Genomic DNA, 18,227 nt, shown 5'->3' on the forward strand with positions numbered 1-18,227 from the left:
CAGAGCTTTATTTGAGCGGCAATGTTAGTTCTAACATTGGTTCTAATGCTAACTCTCCATTCCACCTGAAACAGTGCCACAGTTACAGTGCACACATTTCAACAGCAGAGCGTAACTACTGCATTTTTTATTATCATTATTATAAAAAAAAACTGAATAGGACATCCCTAGTCTTAGTTCCCTAAGACTATTCTAAAATCATTTTACATATTTCACATCATGCAAGGTAATAATATCAAATATCTACTAAATCTTTTTATAAAGAATCATAATTGAATTTAATTGAATGTGCGGTCAGTGATTTACACAGCTGGTGCTTTGAATTATCCAGAATCAAAAGCATGAGGCAAAACTCAAACTCAAAAATGTCAATCTTTCAATGAGCAAGTTTTCCTGTCAGGCAGAAGTCCGGCCTCCTTTGTCACTGTAATGCTCCTTGTCAACCTGTTCACTTAGGCCTAATCCGAGCTCAGTGACAGCAACATCCCCAGTCCACATCAAGCATGACAACTTAACAAGCATTTTTTATACTTCAGTGCAATTGGAGCACACGAGCTTTCAGCCTCATGCTGCTCATTGAACTGTGCTGTACTTGTGGCACATACTTGTGTACTGTAGATATTTTCATGTCCCCTATCAAGATGCTGAGGTACAGTAAAAATCTCAAGTTTAAAGAGTGCTGTGATGTGGTGTATATTCAGAGTGATTGTGTGAGTGATAGTGTGCAGGCCTCTTCTGAACAGTGTACAGTAGTACATACTTCAGAGCAAATGTGGCATGTTCCCTAATTAGAGATGTGCCCTAATTAGAGGAGTGCACCCATCATAGGCAGGGTAGTACGCATCCTAATTTAAACTAGTGTATACTTCATAGGCATTGCAGTATGCAGGCGTTTTTACTATGAGCAGAGTAAAGTGATAAATGCTCTCGGGGGTAATGTAGTAGTGGGCAGTGGTGGCTCAAGGGTCAGAGCTCCGGGATATTGATGACAGGGCTGTGGGTTCGATACCCGGGCTCGACAAGCTGCCACTGTTGGCCCCTGTTGGGCCCCCTTCACCCTCTCTGTGGGCGCCACAGCAATGCCCACCGCTCTGGGAATGTGTGCTCACTGTTCAGAGGTGTGTATGTGTGTGTTCACTGCACGGATGGGATAAAAGCGGAATAACACAAATGGTAAATATAGTCTTGTAGTATGCACCCTAATTTTGGGCTATATAAATAAATAATATGTGAGCTATGTACCCTATGGACTTTATGGACTTTATAAAGAAGTGCACTCCTGGATGTAAAAAGTAGTGCATAATGCTGAGCGACTTTGTTAAAAGGGTATTCCCAGTGTGCATGGTGTGTAAAAAAAACATTTGCTCTAGTTTAGATGTCCGGTAGCATCTGTCAGCTCTTCCTCCGCAGAGCATCCAGGCCACAGAGGTATTACGGAGAGTCCTCTTAATTGTATGTAAAGCAAATCCTTGTGAACTTCTGGTTTTATCTGCCTAAGCTGTAATATTACAGTTCGGAGGGATGAAATTGCAGAACTCTGGTGTCTAGGCTGGTGTTTATTTTAGATGTTTTACTTCAACAGTGATTTGCAAATTAATAAAATACTAAAATGTTAACTGCTTCACAATGTAAGTCCCTTTTAAATATAACATAAGCATCTTACTTTTATTTTTACTTTAACAAATAATTTTGGCATTTCTACCATATAGTATACAATAGCAGAGGTTTTAGGCCCATCAGCACATTAGTTATAACCATTTATCTTAGTAAAAAGTGTTTATAGACGTGTATAATTAAAACAGATACAAGTGAACATAAATGTAGTGAAAAGTATCTGAGAACTAGATCTTATGAGGTAGTTCGAAGAACAAATCTTGGTTCCACCCCAGTCAGCATGTGAATGTGTTCTATTCCACCACCAGCTCCAAACCAGTTACCAAACCAGGTGTTGGATGGCACCTAGAAATAATACTAGACTCCTATGGAGATTGGATATGTTAAACACAGTGAAAAACAACTATATTATATATTAACATGGTCTATTCATTTACTTGGATAAGTGACTTTTAATTTGTCTGTAAAAGCCTACAGCATGTCTACAGTAAAAGCTAATTGTGCAGTCGGTGTTTCTGAGGTTGACTTACTTGAAGAGTTGGCCTGTTTACACTCTGCCTGAGTCCATATTAGACTCCCACTCCTCCCACTAATAGAACTCTGCTCTCCACTTACACACCAGAGGGATGGGGCTGCAGATGTGTGTCCGTGCTCGATGTGTTGTCCTCTGGCTCTCGTGGCTCAGTGTTTACAGCCCATACCGGTTTTATCCACACACTCTTTTCACGTGATGGACTGCTGCTCAGCCTGTGTCTTCTCACTGCAGCTCTGCGTCCAGATTGAGGAAATTATAACTGTAAAAAGTAACAGCGGCAGTAAACCGGAATTTTGCGCTGACTAGGGGATAATATAGCCTTAATAAACATTAATGTCAGTTGGCACAAATACTTACAGTAGGTATCTAGCAGTATAAATGCTGCCCATTTAATCTAAAAGTCCTTATTTGCAGGCTTTTTACACTGAGTTTTAACACTCTCATTTATGGATCATACTGTGACCTTTAAAATGCATGAAATCAGATATGGGTATCAATATCAGCCACAATGACCTTAATTATCACTTCTCTTATAGACCCAGAACATCCATAACCCTGCATACAGTGTGAAAGACAGTGTAAAAGTAAAATGGCATTACTGTAAAGTGCTCAGTTACATGCATTATCTCTCTCTCTCTCTCTCTCTCTCTCCGTTCTTCTGCAGTCTGATCCTGTTTGCCAAGATCTGTGAGAAGACGGTGCTGAAGCGGGTTCTGAAGGAGCTGTGGAAAATCGTGCTCAACACCATCGAGAGGCAGATTGTCTTGCCTCCTCTAACAGACCAAACGGTAAGCTGCCATGTAGCGACTCTTTCGCAGCCAGGACGACACGCAAAGCCCCCCAGCATGACGGCCTGACGCATCTGCTCCCAGCATAGGGTTTATATAAACACACCGACACACGCGTGGAGAGGCCCGTTCACTTGGGTGCAGAATGAGGACTAGAGAACAAGCTGAGATGCTTTCTCTTAACCTGCACCCTTTAACCCCGTGAAGCACTTAACATTTACTTACTAAGACAATGCCTTACACACTTACCTTTGTAACCCAGATCATTCACTGGTAAAACATTCTGAGGTTTAGACGATAGTCCTACCAATAATCCATCTGCTTCTAATCTGCATCCAGAGTAGTGTATGAGCTACACGCTATGTTGGTTATAGTAATATTGAATTGTAATATGGATCAGTGTTTGGAATTGGAGCTTTCTGTGAACTACCCTGTTTCTAGCACTGTACATCACAAGCTTCATGCTTAGTGTCCTTAGTGTTGGATGCACTATTATTGAGTTGGATCTTTACATATAAAGTAAATGCAACAAAATCACTAGGATGTAATGTTATTAAAAGTGAAAAGCTTTTTAACTATACACTGATCAGCCATAACATTATTACCACTGACAGGTGAATTGAAAAACGTTGAATATCTTCATCTACAGTGTCTTCATCTGTCAAGAAGTGGATATATTAGGCTTTTGATGTTTGTGTTAAAAGCAAGAAAAATGGACAACCAGAAGAATCTGAGTCTTTGACTTTGACAGGAATCAAACTGCGATGGCTAGATGACTGGGTCAGAACATCTCCAAAACACCAGACAAGTCTTGTGGGGCTTTTCTTGTATGCAGTGGTCAGTACCTACCGAAAGTGCTCCACAAAGAGACAACTGGTGAACAGGCAACATTAAGGCTCATTAATGAGATCCATGGAGGCCCCACCTCACACATTAGAAAACTTGTAGGATCTGCTGCTAACGTCTTGGTGCCAAATACCACAGGACGCCTTCTCGTGGTCTCGTGGAATCCATGCCTCGAATGGCCAGATATGTTCTAGAAGCAAGAGGAATCTACTTGATATTGGGCTGATCAAAAAATTTAGCTTGTAAATATACTTTTTATTGAGTACTATTGAAAAATATTCACTATCTCTAATCTACTATGACACTAACATGAAAGGACTGTGGTAGAATGAGCAACTGGTAGAGGGTCCACCATCCAACAATATCCAGGAGACTGTAGCGGCCCTGTGGTCAGAATCCTACTCTGCCCCTCATGCTTTGTTTAGGAAATTGAACTGTAACAGTGAATCAGGGACTGGCTCAGCTCTAATAAACCTCTTTTTCTTTCACTTCTGCCACACAGCAAGGAGCTCAGATGATTTTCAGTGCCGCCAAGGACCTGGGACAGCTCTCCAAGCTGAAGGTAAGAAGTTATTTCAGGGCTTATATTGTGGTGCAGGTTTGAAGATGGGTGGTGAATGACCAGCTGCAGAAGAGGAACAATAAGATATCTTTTCAGCAGCCTTTTGTCCATGTCTTTTTATCTGGTCCATTTGGACACCTTGGAAGTCTATAGTTGTTTCATATAGTTGCTGCACATTTAATTAATGCAACAGTTTTACCTCCAAACAACAGCTTCAAAATCATTGTGATGCTCCACTGACTTGTATTAGGGAGAATAGCCTCTCTATAGTTGTCACTAGCAACTTTTTTTTTATTGTCTTAGCAACAGTAGAGAGCTGTTAACTGCACTGTGTAACTCTGATGAAGCAGCACGAGACCCTTCACCAGAACTGCATAACACTGGGTAACCCGAGTCATCTTTGTGTAAAACCCGGTCCATATGCTTCCATCACCTCCAGTCTCAGTTCTGCGTTTCTCAGCTTGTACAGAAATGCATGTGTGCAGCTGTTTATGAGGGGGAGCTCAAACACGAGGTGTCTTTACTACACTGTTCATCTGTAGGGGGAGCCCATTAGAAATACATACCAGTTCTCACAAAATGCTGCATTAAATATAATGCTTGAAATGATGGAATAAGTAATTCCATACACAGTGCTGGTATCCCCAGTAGAGCGTGACTTTGAATGTATTAATGTGATTATAACATAATCCTAGTGTTGATATTTATTAGATTAGACACTGAAGACACAAACACAGAGTAAAATCCAAGTTTCTCAACAATCATGAAGAAATACAGCTCTTATAACACCAGCATGGTGCAAAGCTCCAAAAACAGCAGCGGGTGCCTGCTGAAATTGGTGCTTTACTGATGGCAGATGGTGTAGAGAGCTTTGTTGTTGATAATGGGAGTGTTTTGCTTTTGTCCTTGCTGCTCATTCACATCATTTGCTGTTAGGACATGGTGTTAAAGTTAAAGTTAAGTTAAAGTTAAAGTATAGTTCTGATCTTTTACAGACGTTTAAGGTAGACTGAGACTTAAAAGAGACTCATTCAGAGCAGTGTTATCAGGATATATTGAAATTCATAGAACGCCTCTCAGCCAATCACACTGAGATCGGAGCTAACCGTGGTATAATTAATTACATTTACATGCCAGTTAGCATACGAGTCATGGCCCATTTCTAACTTCATCTGAATCTGGGTGACGGAGCATAGCCATAGCTGGCTGCAGATGGGCCACTTTTGGTGAGTAAAAAGGTTCTTAGGTACACAGTCCCTTGCAGTCGTAATACACAATATATTTACGTCCATAAACATACGCTGTATGGACAATAGTATTGAGACATTAAACTTTGGGCTTTTTCATTCAATCCTATTTTGGTGCATAAAATCAAACCCAAAGTCAGTTGGTGGAATTTCTTCTCTCCCAGATATTTCACCATTAGACCACGTAAAGTTACAGAACAAGGTCGCCAAGTGCTGAGGGGCATAGTGTATTAAAGGCAACAGTACGCTGCAGAAATAATGACCTGCTGTTCCAACTCCATATTAATGCCTGTGGATTTAGATTGAAATATCAATCTAAATAAAAGCTATAAAATATAAAATATAAAAGCTCCCGTAGATGTAATGTTTAGGTGTCCCAATACTTTTGTGCATAATGTGTATGTATAAGTGGTGTATCCTATAAAATTCAGAATATATACACATTAACTGACAAGGTGTGCAGTGTGACTGAGCTCTTGACATACTGTAAGTAAGGTAATTTAGTGTGAGGTGAAGGTGTGGTGTGAAGGTCCTTAGTGTTGTGATTTGATGAGATGTGTTTCATAGACCATGTACTGATACACTGTGCTACTACAAAAAACATGAAGTGAAAGACATAAAAAAGGAAGATACAAGGTTTTACATGACAGCAACAATGGGCATGTGGCCCAGAGTTCAAATACCATGACTAACTTTAAATGTGGAACAGTTATAGTAGGGCCAGCTTTGGCCAACAACACACTTGCCATTACCATAAGTGCCTTAACTGGGCCAAATTTGGCCCTGAATTGCATGCGATCAGGCCTGCTATCTAACCTTTCATCAAATTCAAATTATCATAAAACATCTCCTCTTCTACTCACTCACACACCCACACCAATATGGGATTAAAAGTTTGGAATCTGCACTTTTCACACAGTAAGTCCTCTTGTGTCTGTGAACTACGGTTCATAAGTACTTCATATAAAATTACAGCAGGTTTTTGTCATTCCCTGTAAAAAAAACCTGCATAATTTAAGGGTCAAGAGCTCTCCTCACTCCAAACTGACCACAGAATGAGAGCTGATTCTGCATTGTGAATGCAGAGGATGCTGCAGGTGAGAGGTGTTTTCACGCTGGTGTATTTTTCCACTCTGACAATGAGTAGAGTGTGAAATGAGATGTGAGTGAAAGCAGCTCTTTTGAAGGTATAAGCAGTGTTTGTAGTTGTTTTTACCTCCGAGCAGCAGGCAGCAGCTTTAGCTTCTAAACTGAAGTAGATCATTGCCACTCCTCCACGTTAAAGATTCCCACCAGGCCTCACTGTCCTTTCATGCTATACTTACTCTTGAGCGAGCGAGCGAGTAAGTGTGTGTGTGTGTGTGTGTGTGTGTGTGTGTGTCAGTGGGTAAGTATGAGTGTGTGTGTACTTTAAGGCAAAATCATTTCCAGCCTCCGCGAAGACTTTGCAGCTGTCAGTCACAGCCTCCCACTGCTGGCTGGATAAACTCTAACAATGCTGCTCTTCCACTCTGGCCATGCTGCAGTGCTCTCACGCACATATAGCAGCTATAAGTGGTGGGTGAACTGTGCCGTAGTGTAGTGAATTGCAAAAGACCTCTGAACGTGCACAGTGCTGTGCTTTAACAGACTGTGAGCGTGCACGGTGCTCTACTGAAAAACACTGTGAGCGTGCACGGTGCTCTACTGTGAAACCCTGTGAGCGTGCACGGTGCTCTACTGTGAAACCCTGTGAGTGTGCACGGTGCTCTACTGTGAAACACTGTGAGTGTGCACGGTGCTGTACTGTAAAATAAGACTGTGAGCATGCACGGTGCTGTACTGTAAAAGACTGTGAGCATGCACGGTGCTCTACTGTGAAACACTGTGAGCGTGCACGGTGCTGTACTGTAAAATAAGACTGTGAGCATGCACGGTGCTGTACTGTAAAAGACTGTGAGCATGCACGGTGCTGTACTGTAAAAGACTGGGAGCATGCACAGTGCTGTACTGTAAAAGACTGTGAGCATGCACGGTGCTCTACTGTGAAACACTGTGAGTGTGCACGGTGCTGTACTGTAAAAGACTGTGAGCATGCACAGTGCTGTACTGTAAAAAAAAGACTGTGAGTGTGCACGGTGCTGTACTGTAAAAGACTGTGAGCATGCACGGTGCTGTACTGTAAAAGACTGTGAGCGTGCATGGTGCTCTACTGTAAAAGACTGTGAGCGTGCACGGTGCTCTACTGTGAAACACTGTGAGTGTGCACGGTGCTGTACTGTAAAAGACTGTGAGCGTGCACAGTGCTGTACTGTAAAAAAAAGACTGTGAGCGTGCACGGTGCTGTACTGTAAAAGACTGTGAGCATGCACGGTGCTGTACTGTAAAAGACTGTGAGCATGCGCAGTGCTGTACTGTAAAAGACTGTGAGCATGCACAGTGCTGTACTGTAAAAAAAGACTGTGAGCGTGCACAGTGTTGACCTGTAAAAAAAGACTGTGAGCGTGCACAGTGTTGACCTGTAAAAAAAAGACTGTAAGCGTGCACAGTGTTGACCTGTAAAAAAAGACTGTGAGTGTGCACGGTGCTGTACTGTAAAAGACTATGAGCATGCACGGTGCTGTACTGTAAAAGACTGTGAGCATGCACGGTGCTGTACTGTAAAAGACTGTGAGCATGCACGGTGCTGTACTGTAAAAAAAGACTGTGAGTGTGCACGGTGCTCTACTGTAAAAGAATGTGAGCATGCACGGTGCTCTACTGTGAAACACTGTGAGTGTGCACGGTGTAGTACTGTAAAAGACAGTAAGCGTGCACGGTGTTGACCTGTAAACAATACTCTGAGCGTGCACAGTGCTGCACTATGTATTTTGTATGCACCACTATGTATTAAAATGAAAAGCAGTGTGTTTTACTGTGCTTCAGTTAAACAATACTTTAGCTAAATAGACTTCTGAGTACAACTGATCAAATGCCATTCAAGCATTTGCAGTTGAAGTGCTTGATGAGATAAAAACCATTAGCCATTTTTCAATCCTAAGTGCTCCCCAAAGAACCCTTGACGTGTGTGAACAGGTGCAGCTGTAAGAGCACTGCAGGTCTTTTCTTCATCAGGGCTCATCTGAATGCTTTCAGTCTCTTGCTCCTTTACCGAATGTCCCTCTCCCCTTTTCCTTCTCCCCCATTCCTTTCTCTCCTACCTATTTATCTGTCTTTATGTCTGAAGTTATTGTATTTTTTCTATTATGGCACATCAGCCACCCCAAGATCAAGGAGAATGCTGGAGGCAGAGTTGGAGGCTTATACATAAGGTGTCCTTACCCTTTAAGAAGCGATAGCCCTTTCCAGCTCTTTGGTGCTTGGGGCTGGGGCACCATGTGGCACAGTTATATATATATATATGTAATTATTCAAATTTAATCTGATACTGTCCGAAGTTAAATTTTCTGTCCAAAGCAATAAAATAGTTGCGATTTTTGCTGCTCAGTAACTTTTAACTTAGCAATAAAAAAAAAATTGTAAGGCCCTGGAGTGGCACAACTGCCTAAGCGTTGGTCCTGCCATCAAGTGTTAGTCGACCATGTTACAGTCACCTGAGTCTTCATTGCCAGATAGCATATGAGAATCGTCCAGTTAGTGTTCTCCATCCGTATTGAAAACATAAGCGACGTTGTTTTCAGCAGCTTTCCTTAAAACACTCTCATCTCCTCCTCTGATATATATATATAAAATCACCAGATACAGCTAGCAGACACCTGTGCCAGCCAGCATCACACTGAAGTGATGTGGAGCACGAGCCATTTACCCATCCAGAGAGAGCATGGCCAGTTTTGCTCTCTGGAGCTCCGGCTGCTGATAGCGAAGCAGCACAAGCTGGGATAAATTAGTAGAATCAACAAATAGTTAATCCACTATTTTATTTAGTTTAAAAAAAAACAATATTTTATAATTGAAATTACTGCCAATTTCCATAGACTACATCCGCAGACCTTTGGAAGCTTTTAAGCATTTTCTTTTTTTGTTGTCGTTAAAAGTCTATTTTCTATAAATATCTATTTGCTAAGTAGCTAAATTTGATTGACATCCAGTATTGACCTGTTTTACCTGCGGATAGAAATGTGGTCTAAATTGAAAGTTTAAAATCTGAATATTTCACACTAATTCTGTGTTTTAATGACTAAGGAATAATGAATTATTATTATTATTATTATTATTATTTTCAGCACCAGAAACCTTAATGTCTGTTAAATCTGTACATGCTTCTCTCTCTTTCTGACTCTCATTTCTAATTCAGTTTTAATGCATTGACACACTGAAGGCCTTTTCCTCTACTCCATCACACTGCTCTGTGACGCCCCACTCTTCTCTCGAGCTGCTCTCCATCCTCAGTAATCTCAGTCTACAGCACTGCATCATTTAACACACTTGCCGTATAACTCCGCTTGTGAGCAGGTCATTGCAAGGCAATCATCACGCAAAATGGCCTTCATCTAAACTAGCCCTTTGGTCCGCTGGTACTTGTGGCAGCCGAGGTGGTTGTTAAATAAATAAATAAATAAATAATAATAATAATAATAATAATAATAATAAAATAATAAATAAATAAATAAAAACCTGAGTATTAAAATAATATATATATATATATATATATATATATATATATATATATATATATATATATATATATACATATAACCACGGCATTTTGTTATTTTCATTTGTCGCACTGGAAAATGACAAAAAAACAATTGTATAGATTTATAAATAGATTTTGTAAAAAAAAAATACTGTTTTGTAAAAAATCAGTAAGTCATTACAAAAAAATATACATTTCTTTATCTGCAAGCTTGGGGTGAATTTTTGTCTTTTATGCAGCTTATAAGTATATCAAGCTTATTTAGCTACTGTGGTGGTGTGGAGGCAGGGTTTTGACCCTCTGTGCACCACTGTGCCGCCCCCTAATGACCGCCACCTGGAGCTCATCTGGTCTACTCGCTCTAGGTGGTAGTTAAAGAGCCCGCTGAGCAGACATTAGAGAGACACACGCCTGAGGGCTGAGACACTAGAACGAGCACGAAGCTGAAAGCCTCCAACCTGTTTTGTAAGACTGGAACTGTTCCTAGCTTTGCTCAGTTAGGTTTGGTGAAGGGCGTGTAAATAAAAGCCCTTTGGACTGCTCTGTGTGCCTGTGCCTGTGTTCCTTCTACGTTAGCCGACTGCTTGGTCACTTGTGACACACCCCCTTTTCCCAAAGGACACAGCACAATGTTCAGCAAGCAGCTTTTAGGCTCCTGAGTGGTGTGGGATCTGTTTTTTACTTTTTGACATAAATAAGTAAAAAATCTGGCAGTTGTTTTTTACGTTGTATCAGAATTTCATGATGAATGGACCAATAGAAATGCTCCTGAATGACTTGGTATAAAGTCTTTTTACACTGACCTCCATTGAAAGATAAGTGAAGGAGTCAGGAGGTCAGTGATCTGCCTGATCTGGTGGCCATGTGGATCCATAAGCTAGTCGGCTCTGCGAGTGTATTTACTGAGGCCATGAGATGAATGATGAGGCACACAAGCGATGAATCTGGAAGTCATGTCCAGACTAGAGTGGAGTTTAAAACACCAGAAATGGAACCCATGCATTAATAAAAGTGAACAGTGTGCCACCTATTGGTGTCTGTATTTGTGTCTGGATAGAAGAGATGGACTTTGACTGGTCCAGCGGACTAAGATGCTGCCACTATGACCCGAGCATCACCGGTTTGAATTCCAGGTCATGCTGTTTGCCATCAGCAGCCGGAGCCGTAGAGTGCACATTCGGCCTTATACTTTCTGGGTGGGTTGATGGCCTGCTTTACCTTACTCAATTTGGGTGATTTGTTCTTTTTCATTTCTTATACTTACTAGTAGTCCCATACTTTTTCTCAGTATTTGGATGCTAGGGTTTGATCAGGGTGGTCTTTATTCACAGTTTAAAAGCCACCAGCCTAAACGTCCACTCCTGTGTGCAAACGTTGGTCACACTACCTTTTGGAGCAGTCTTTTAGAAGCCAAAGGCTGCAGTCTGATTTGTAAAGGCATAAAACAAGGTTGACACTAATGGAGAATTATGGTCCGATCAGGTCCGATCTCAGAACCGTTGGCAGATGCAGGTCCACATTTACGGCTAATCGATAGACTCAGAGAACGAGTAGAGTGTGCTGTAGGTCCCTAAAAAAGTAGTGACCTTTCGTGAGGGAAAAATCAATGAACAGCCTTTTTCGTATAACTCCCCTTATAGCATCCTTATACCCTCCTCACACTTACACACACACACACACACACACACACACAGCTTTAATATTTGGCGGGTGGTTGGAGAGTGTGGCTGGCTTGATTGCTTGTTCGGTGAGCGAAGTGAAGCGGCTGTTGGATCGACCCTGGCTCTGCTGGAGTGTTATCAGTGTCCAGCTAGCGTAGCCGCACCAGGCATTAGCAACCTTCCACCAGGCCTGATTAAATGAAGCTGAAGTTTCATCACTTCTCTCCTGGGAGGAGGTTTTGCTCTGAACCCTGTTGATATCAAAGCTGCAGCTGAAAGTTTATGGAAGGTGTTCTTTCTTCGAGGAAGGAGAGAGTGAAGTCTGCAAAGCCATAATCACGGCGAGATGCAGGGCCGAACAAATGAATCAAAGGAAATATGACATTCCTTGAAAGGTTCTGGCTGATTAAGGAATATGTACACTATTGCCACTCACTTTGTCTCTGTGCTCAATGCTGCTGAGCTCAGCACCTCCACGTCAGACTCGGTGATAGAGCTGAAAACTAGCTCTAAAATGTACCAAATTCTTGGTTGAGGCGAAGTAACATCCCTCAAGTGAATGCACCACAGATCTAGTGCCTCTGCTGGCTGGTTGCAGTATGATGTGAAGCTCCACCCATCCCCCTATGTTTCAGTGTCAGCTATCCCACTGTTGTGAGTGAATGGCTAGACTTCTCCCTACTGGTCTATAGAGTCAAAGCACACATTTGCCACCTAGTGTGCAGACTAATACAGACTTAAAAATGCATTATCAATATTAAAGAAATGTGCTGGATTTTCATCATCATCATCATCATCACTAATCCATTTTATCTGCAGCACCAGTAAATGTCATAGTACTTTATGCTGGTAAGCTCCATACTACCATATATGATCTGCAAAAGATTGCAGAAATGATGTTTGAAAGCTTTGAGATTCTGCTATCATTGTTAATGGCTCCCACATTCAGCTTCTGCTCTGATTCTGGGGGCAGAGACGGCTTTCCTTAATCTTTCATCCTTTCAGCTTACAAAGACCAGCTGCTGAATGACCACATATGACATTACGTAATGAGAGAGAGGGAGTGAGAGAGAGAGAGAGAGAGAGAGAGAAGGAGCAGTAATGGGCAGTGGAAGCGAGGTTTTTTAATCAGGCTTAGTGACGCAGGCTGGGTGAGGCCGAGAGCTGTGAGGATTGGTGTAGTTTGGTGGTGTTGAGGTTTACGGGGTCATACACTGCTTCACACAGAGACGTAACTCTGATAACCAGCTGTCAGCTCTAACAGCTGGTGCATGCGAACATGCTGGTACTAACTGACAGTGACTGTTACATCCACTCTCTCTTTATTTGGATATTATGTATATTATAAAATAGTCTTATTATGTGTAAATTATATTTACCACAGCAAATGGAAAAAGAAACCATAACCGATTTAACGGGACTCCTATCGGGTTCCTATCACTTAATCAAGACTTAATCATCAGAAGGCAGTTTTATTGGTCTTTGAAGGTAAAATCTTTCTCTAATAACTACTGTGGATATGCTTTGGTTGGGGAATAGGCATGTATACTAGAGATGTAGTGATGGTCACGTGTTTCATTTTAGCTGTGCTGCGGCATTAAGGCTAATGTTAGCGTGAGTGCTTGGTCTACTGGAAAGTTAAGGTTAATTTAATGATTCTGTAAAAGGCAGGTTAATTATAGGCTCCATGAATCTGCAAATCTACAGTGGCACATGTGTTAATGTGCTTCCTTTCATTCTCTGAAAGAAAGCAAAGCATTGCAATTACAAAACGCCCTCCCGCGTCTGAACGCATATTCTGAATTCTGATTTTAGTATTAATGTTTGGTTTATGGGAATTTGTATAATAATATTTCAAGGCAGAATATAACAGTTTATTTATCAAATGCAAAGACAATGTCATTGCTGCCAAATGAAAAGGTTGCTATAAGAAATTCTGTGAGACTGGAGACAAAAGTCAATGTCTGTATGAATTCAAACACTCTCTCGTCTTTCTCTTCTTTCTCTCCTCTGTCAGGAACATGTGATTCGGGAGGAGGCTCGCAGCCTGTCACCACGACAGTGTGCAGCAATGGACTTGGTACTTCCCACCATCAAGGTATTTCTCCCCATCCTTCTCTCTGTCTGTTCATCTTCTACTCTTTCCCTATGCACCTCTGGTAACCTGGCCATCCAGAATGCAGGCTGTTCAGTATTCGGTATATGTTGTCTGTTTACTTTTAGAACTCTGAAATGCTGGCCATGACATTTATGCAGAGCATCTCAAACACAGCACTGAAATCCAGAGAAACACATTCAAGTGTTTTGCCTCTGATCTTAAAGACAGAGCTTGATTCTTTACAGCATTTGTTATCTGTAACCTGTGGTGTACCACAAGGGTCAGTTTTAAGCCCCGTTGCATTTTCTACATATGTCCCTGTTAGGATTTTTTTATCGTTTTTGTGCTGACACACAGCTATAAAATGAGGTGCAGGAGAGGGAGAGAGAGAAAAAAGGAGATATGTGAAGGGAATTTGTGACTTCATATTATTTCCTGTCCTAGAAGAAAATTTTCCTCTTCATCTCTCTCCTCACTCCCGGTCTCTCTCTCTCTCTCTCTCTCTCTCTCCTGCCTAGTCTCTTTCTCTTTCTGCTCTATAGAGTCTGAATGTACATAAACAGCTGCTGCTAATCTCAGTGTCTAGACTGATATCAGTACATCCATCTCTGTTTGTCTTAGTGGCCTTTACCTTGCTCGCAATCTGCCAGCCATCCAGCAGCCAGGTCTAGTGTGTGTCTGTGTGCGTGTGTGTGTGTGTGTCTGTGTGCATGTGTGTATGTGTGTGTACATACTGTTTCCACACCATCGGCATACACACACTTTCTGTGAGCTATTTTGGGAAGCGGACAAAGGTCTGACCTTGGGTGCTTTACACATGGGAAGGTGTGTGATGGTAACTCAACCCCACACACACACACACACACACACACACACACACACACACACACACACACACATACATACACACACACATAGACATAGAGTCTCGTCTTCTGGTAAAGCTGTCTCTATGTGAACTGCCCCTGTCTGTATGTGTCCTGCCTCCATCAACTTCACTGTGGACTAAACCGATCCAGTCGTCTCCTTGGAAACGGGCATCTCCTGCCTCCCTACTCTGATCAATAACAAAGGCAAATCGCAACTCATTACAATTTGCAGCAGAAGAACCAATTAAGGAGTTAAAAACAAAAAAAAACGGGCCGGGAGGAGGGAGTTAGCAGTGCGGGCTACTGCAGGGTAAAATGTAGCAATATATGATTGCTAAACAGGCAGCACACAAGATTAGTTATAGTCACTAGTCTTGAAAGGAGTGATATGGAGAAGAAGAAGGGAGTGATATGACAACACTGCTGTAACGGTGCTAAAGCAGTGGATAAGCAAAGACAATGTACATTTACAGATCTGAGCATTACCTCAGACCTAGTCAATCAGCCAACACTGATGTTTGGTGACATGTCTTCTATTTTCTATAAAAAGGACACACAGTGCCAGAAGCTACATTATTTGAGCACTAACAGCGCCTCCTTGTGGAGAATGTTTATCCTGCTAAATGTAAGATAATGGGTGAGTGAGTTACAAGCCAGTGAAATCCACCTACAAGCCATCTGTAAAATGTTTCACAAATGGATAAAAGTAAAATAAACTAGGACTGTGATCCAGGGTTCAGAGTTCGAATCCTGGGTCAAGCTGCCTGCCATCAGTAGCCGGAGTCTAATGGGAGCGTTGCTAGTGCTAGAGGGAGTTATAAACGAGTGGGTTAATTGGCAGTACAAAAATTAGGAGAAATAGGAATCATTTGATTAAATGTATGGGGAAAAAAAGCATATTCTTATGTTTTAAGGCAAGTCTGTGGAGGTTTAGATATGCAGTCAGCACTATGCTAACCAGTGGGGTATATGCTTCCTTTACTTGAAGGTTTTATTAAAGTCTTTAGAAGCAAACCTTAGACATCAGGCATGTCTTGTGTGACAAGTCTTATACATGAGTTTTCTCACCAAACTATTGTATTAAGTTCATTTGAGTAAAACAGACTGAAATTGATCAATATGATTTTATATAAAATTATATAACAATATGATTATATATTTTTATTAAAAGACAAACTATAACAATCAAAACATGCTTACAGTAATTACACTGGGGAGGCGATATGGCCTTTGTTACTTTTTTCACACTAAAACAAGTCCTCACATGTTGCGGTGACCAAGCTGTGAATGATGGTAGTGTTGTGATCAGCCACAGTGTGAGGAAGCAGCAGAAGGTATAACAGTTCAGGTGTTAGCTAGTGGATTCATTGGTAGTTGCAGGCCTGTCTGGAAGTGAAGGCTTGATAAAGGCACTAAAGACACGTTTATTGTTTGTGATGTGGACAGAGTTGGAAAAGGACTAAAGCTTGGTCGGATATAACCGGAGAAGTTTTGAGAGAGCCGAGTCAGGTTCAGGTTTGTTTAGCAGTGTGGGAGCGTGTTGAAGGTGCAGGAGTTTATGAGGCAGCAGGGAAGAAATTTCAGTGCTCTAATGTTATTATGGCTCCAACACTCCTGAGGATGGTACATCGTTTTTGGCTTCATTACTGAGACCCCTCTGCTCTCCGGTGCAATTGATGTATCATAGGACAGAGGATTACATGTAGTCAGAAAATCGCTGCTGTCATATTGTCATGACACATTTCTGCAATCACACAGTGCTGTTCCTCCCAGCCAGAGCTGGGAGCCTGCCCCTGTGTTTCCCACTAATGCACCACTAACACTGCAGTAGCCCCTACATAAAGAGAAAGGGGATGACGTGATGTCATTTTAGTGGAACTGTTGCTTCTGCAATATTGCTGCTATGGATTTTAGCTCTGCCCTCCTTTTACTCACTTATTCAGTCTGGATTCCTGTAATATTTGCCCATATTTAATTTCAGATTGGATGTGTCTGTGGGTTTTGCTAATGACCACTTTCCTCTAGCAGCTGCAGAGATCTCAGTCTGTCTGCTAGAAGAATGCAAATAGCAGGAAATATCATTGTCAAAAATCTGATTTACTGTAAAAACTGGGTTAAAAGTGAAAGAGAAAGAAAGAAAGAAAGAAAGAAAGAAAGAAAGAAAGAAAAGAGGGAACATGACAAAGAGAGAAGGACATAAATAAAGTTAAAAAGACAGAATGGACAAAAAGAAAGGGGAAACAAACAGAGGACAAAAGAGAGAAGGAAAGAAAAAGAAAGAAAAAATATAAAGAGGACAAAAAGAAAAAGACAGAGGACAAAAGAGAGAAGGGAAGAGAAAGAAAGGTAAAAAGACAGAGAGGACCAAAATAAAGAGAAAGAATAAAGACAGAGGACAAAAGAAAGAATGAAAAATGAAAGACAATGAAAAAATACAGAAAGACAAATGAAAGAAAGAAAAACAGAAAGAAAAAGAAATTAAAAAGAAATAAAGAAACCAGACAGAAAGAAAGATAAAGAGAATCAGAACAGAGTCCAGAGTAATAAGTGAAATGACTGCCTGGAGTCATAATAAAATTACCATCCATTAACATTATAATAACAGTAATATTCATAATGTATTATTATAAAATCATTTTCCATTAAATCGCATTTTCATCATATAATCATGAATATCTTTGGTGTTGCCAAAGTGCTTCAAGCATCGTCCAAATGTCTCAGTGTTTAGTTTGTAGAATTGAAGCTTGTTTGTTATTACTGTTGTTTGCACAGTGTTCTGTATATTAGTGCAGAATGTATGTCATACATTTCTGATGTACTAATTACACAGAGGAAACAAAAGAATCAACTGAAGAACAGAGAGAGAGAGAGAGAGAGAGAGATGGAGAGAGTGGTTAGAGCTGGAGTCAGGCCTCACCCTCTCTCTTGAGTCTCAGGTTAGGTGTTTTTTGTAAGTTTTTTTTTTTTATTTTTTTTATGGAATTTAGCTGACGCTCTCATCCAGAACGACTTCCAGGGTTACTCATATTACAGAGGTGGGACAATGTTGTGTTAGGAGTCTTGCCCAAGGACTCTTATTGGTGTAGCGCAGCATAGTCACCCAGACTGGGAATTGAATCCAAGTCTCCCACATGGTGTGGCAGCTCACTGGCAGGTAGTGGTGTTATCTGTTGAACCACACCAACCACTAGTTGAGTACAGTAGGTTCATTTCCACTCTGTGTCCACTTACTGTAATTACCTTTATTATCGAGTTCTTCAACCATTTATAGATATAAACATACAGCGTTGTGGAAAGGAGTACGTTTGAGCTCTATGTAGAATCTGCCTCGTCTATAGTCTGCCTCAAGTCAAGCAGACACACTTTTAGCAAACTGCAGAGTCTGGTACATA

The 18,227-nt window shown here is 41.2% G+C and overlaps 1 protein-coding gene across 2 annotated transcripts in view; it reads left to right on the forward strand.

Moving 5' to 3' along the window:
* Positions 1-18,227, forward strand: part of LOC140575227 (protein unc-13 homolog C-like) — a 237,443-nt gene that overhangs the window by 186,237 nt on the left and 32,979 nt on the right. For both annotated transcript variants that reach the window (XM_072695457.1, XM_072695458.1), the window contains 3 exons: positions 2,814-2,937; positions 4,286-4,345; positions 13,886-13,966. In XM_072695457.1, coding sequence (XP_072551558.1) covers positions 2,814-2,937; positions 4,286-4,345; positions 13,886-13,966 — 265 coding nt within the window. The remainder of the gene's footprint in view (positions 1-2,813; positions 2,938-4,285; positions 4,346-13,885; positions 13,967-18,227) is intronic.

This window comes from Salminus brasiliensis, chromosome 13, assembly GCF_030463535.1.
Source record: "Salminus brasiliensis chromosome 13, fSalBra1.hap2, whole genome shotgun sequence".
Taxonomy (NCBI): Eukaryota; Metazoa; Chordata; class Actinopteri; order Characiformes; family Bryconidae; genus Salminus; species Salminus brasiliensis.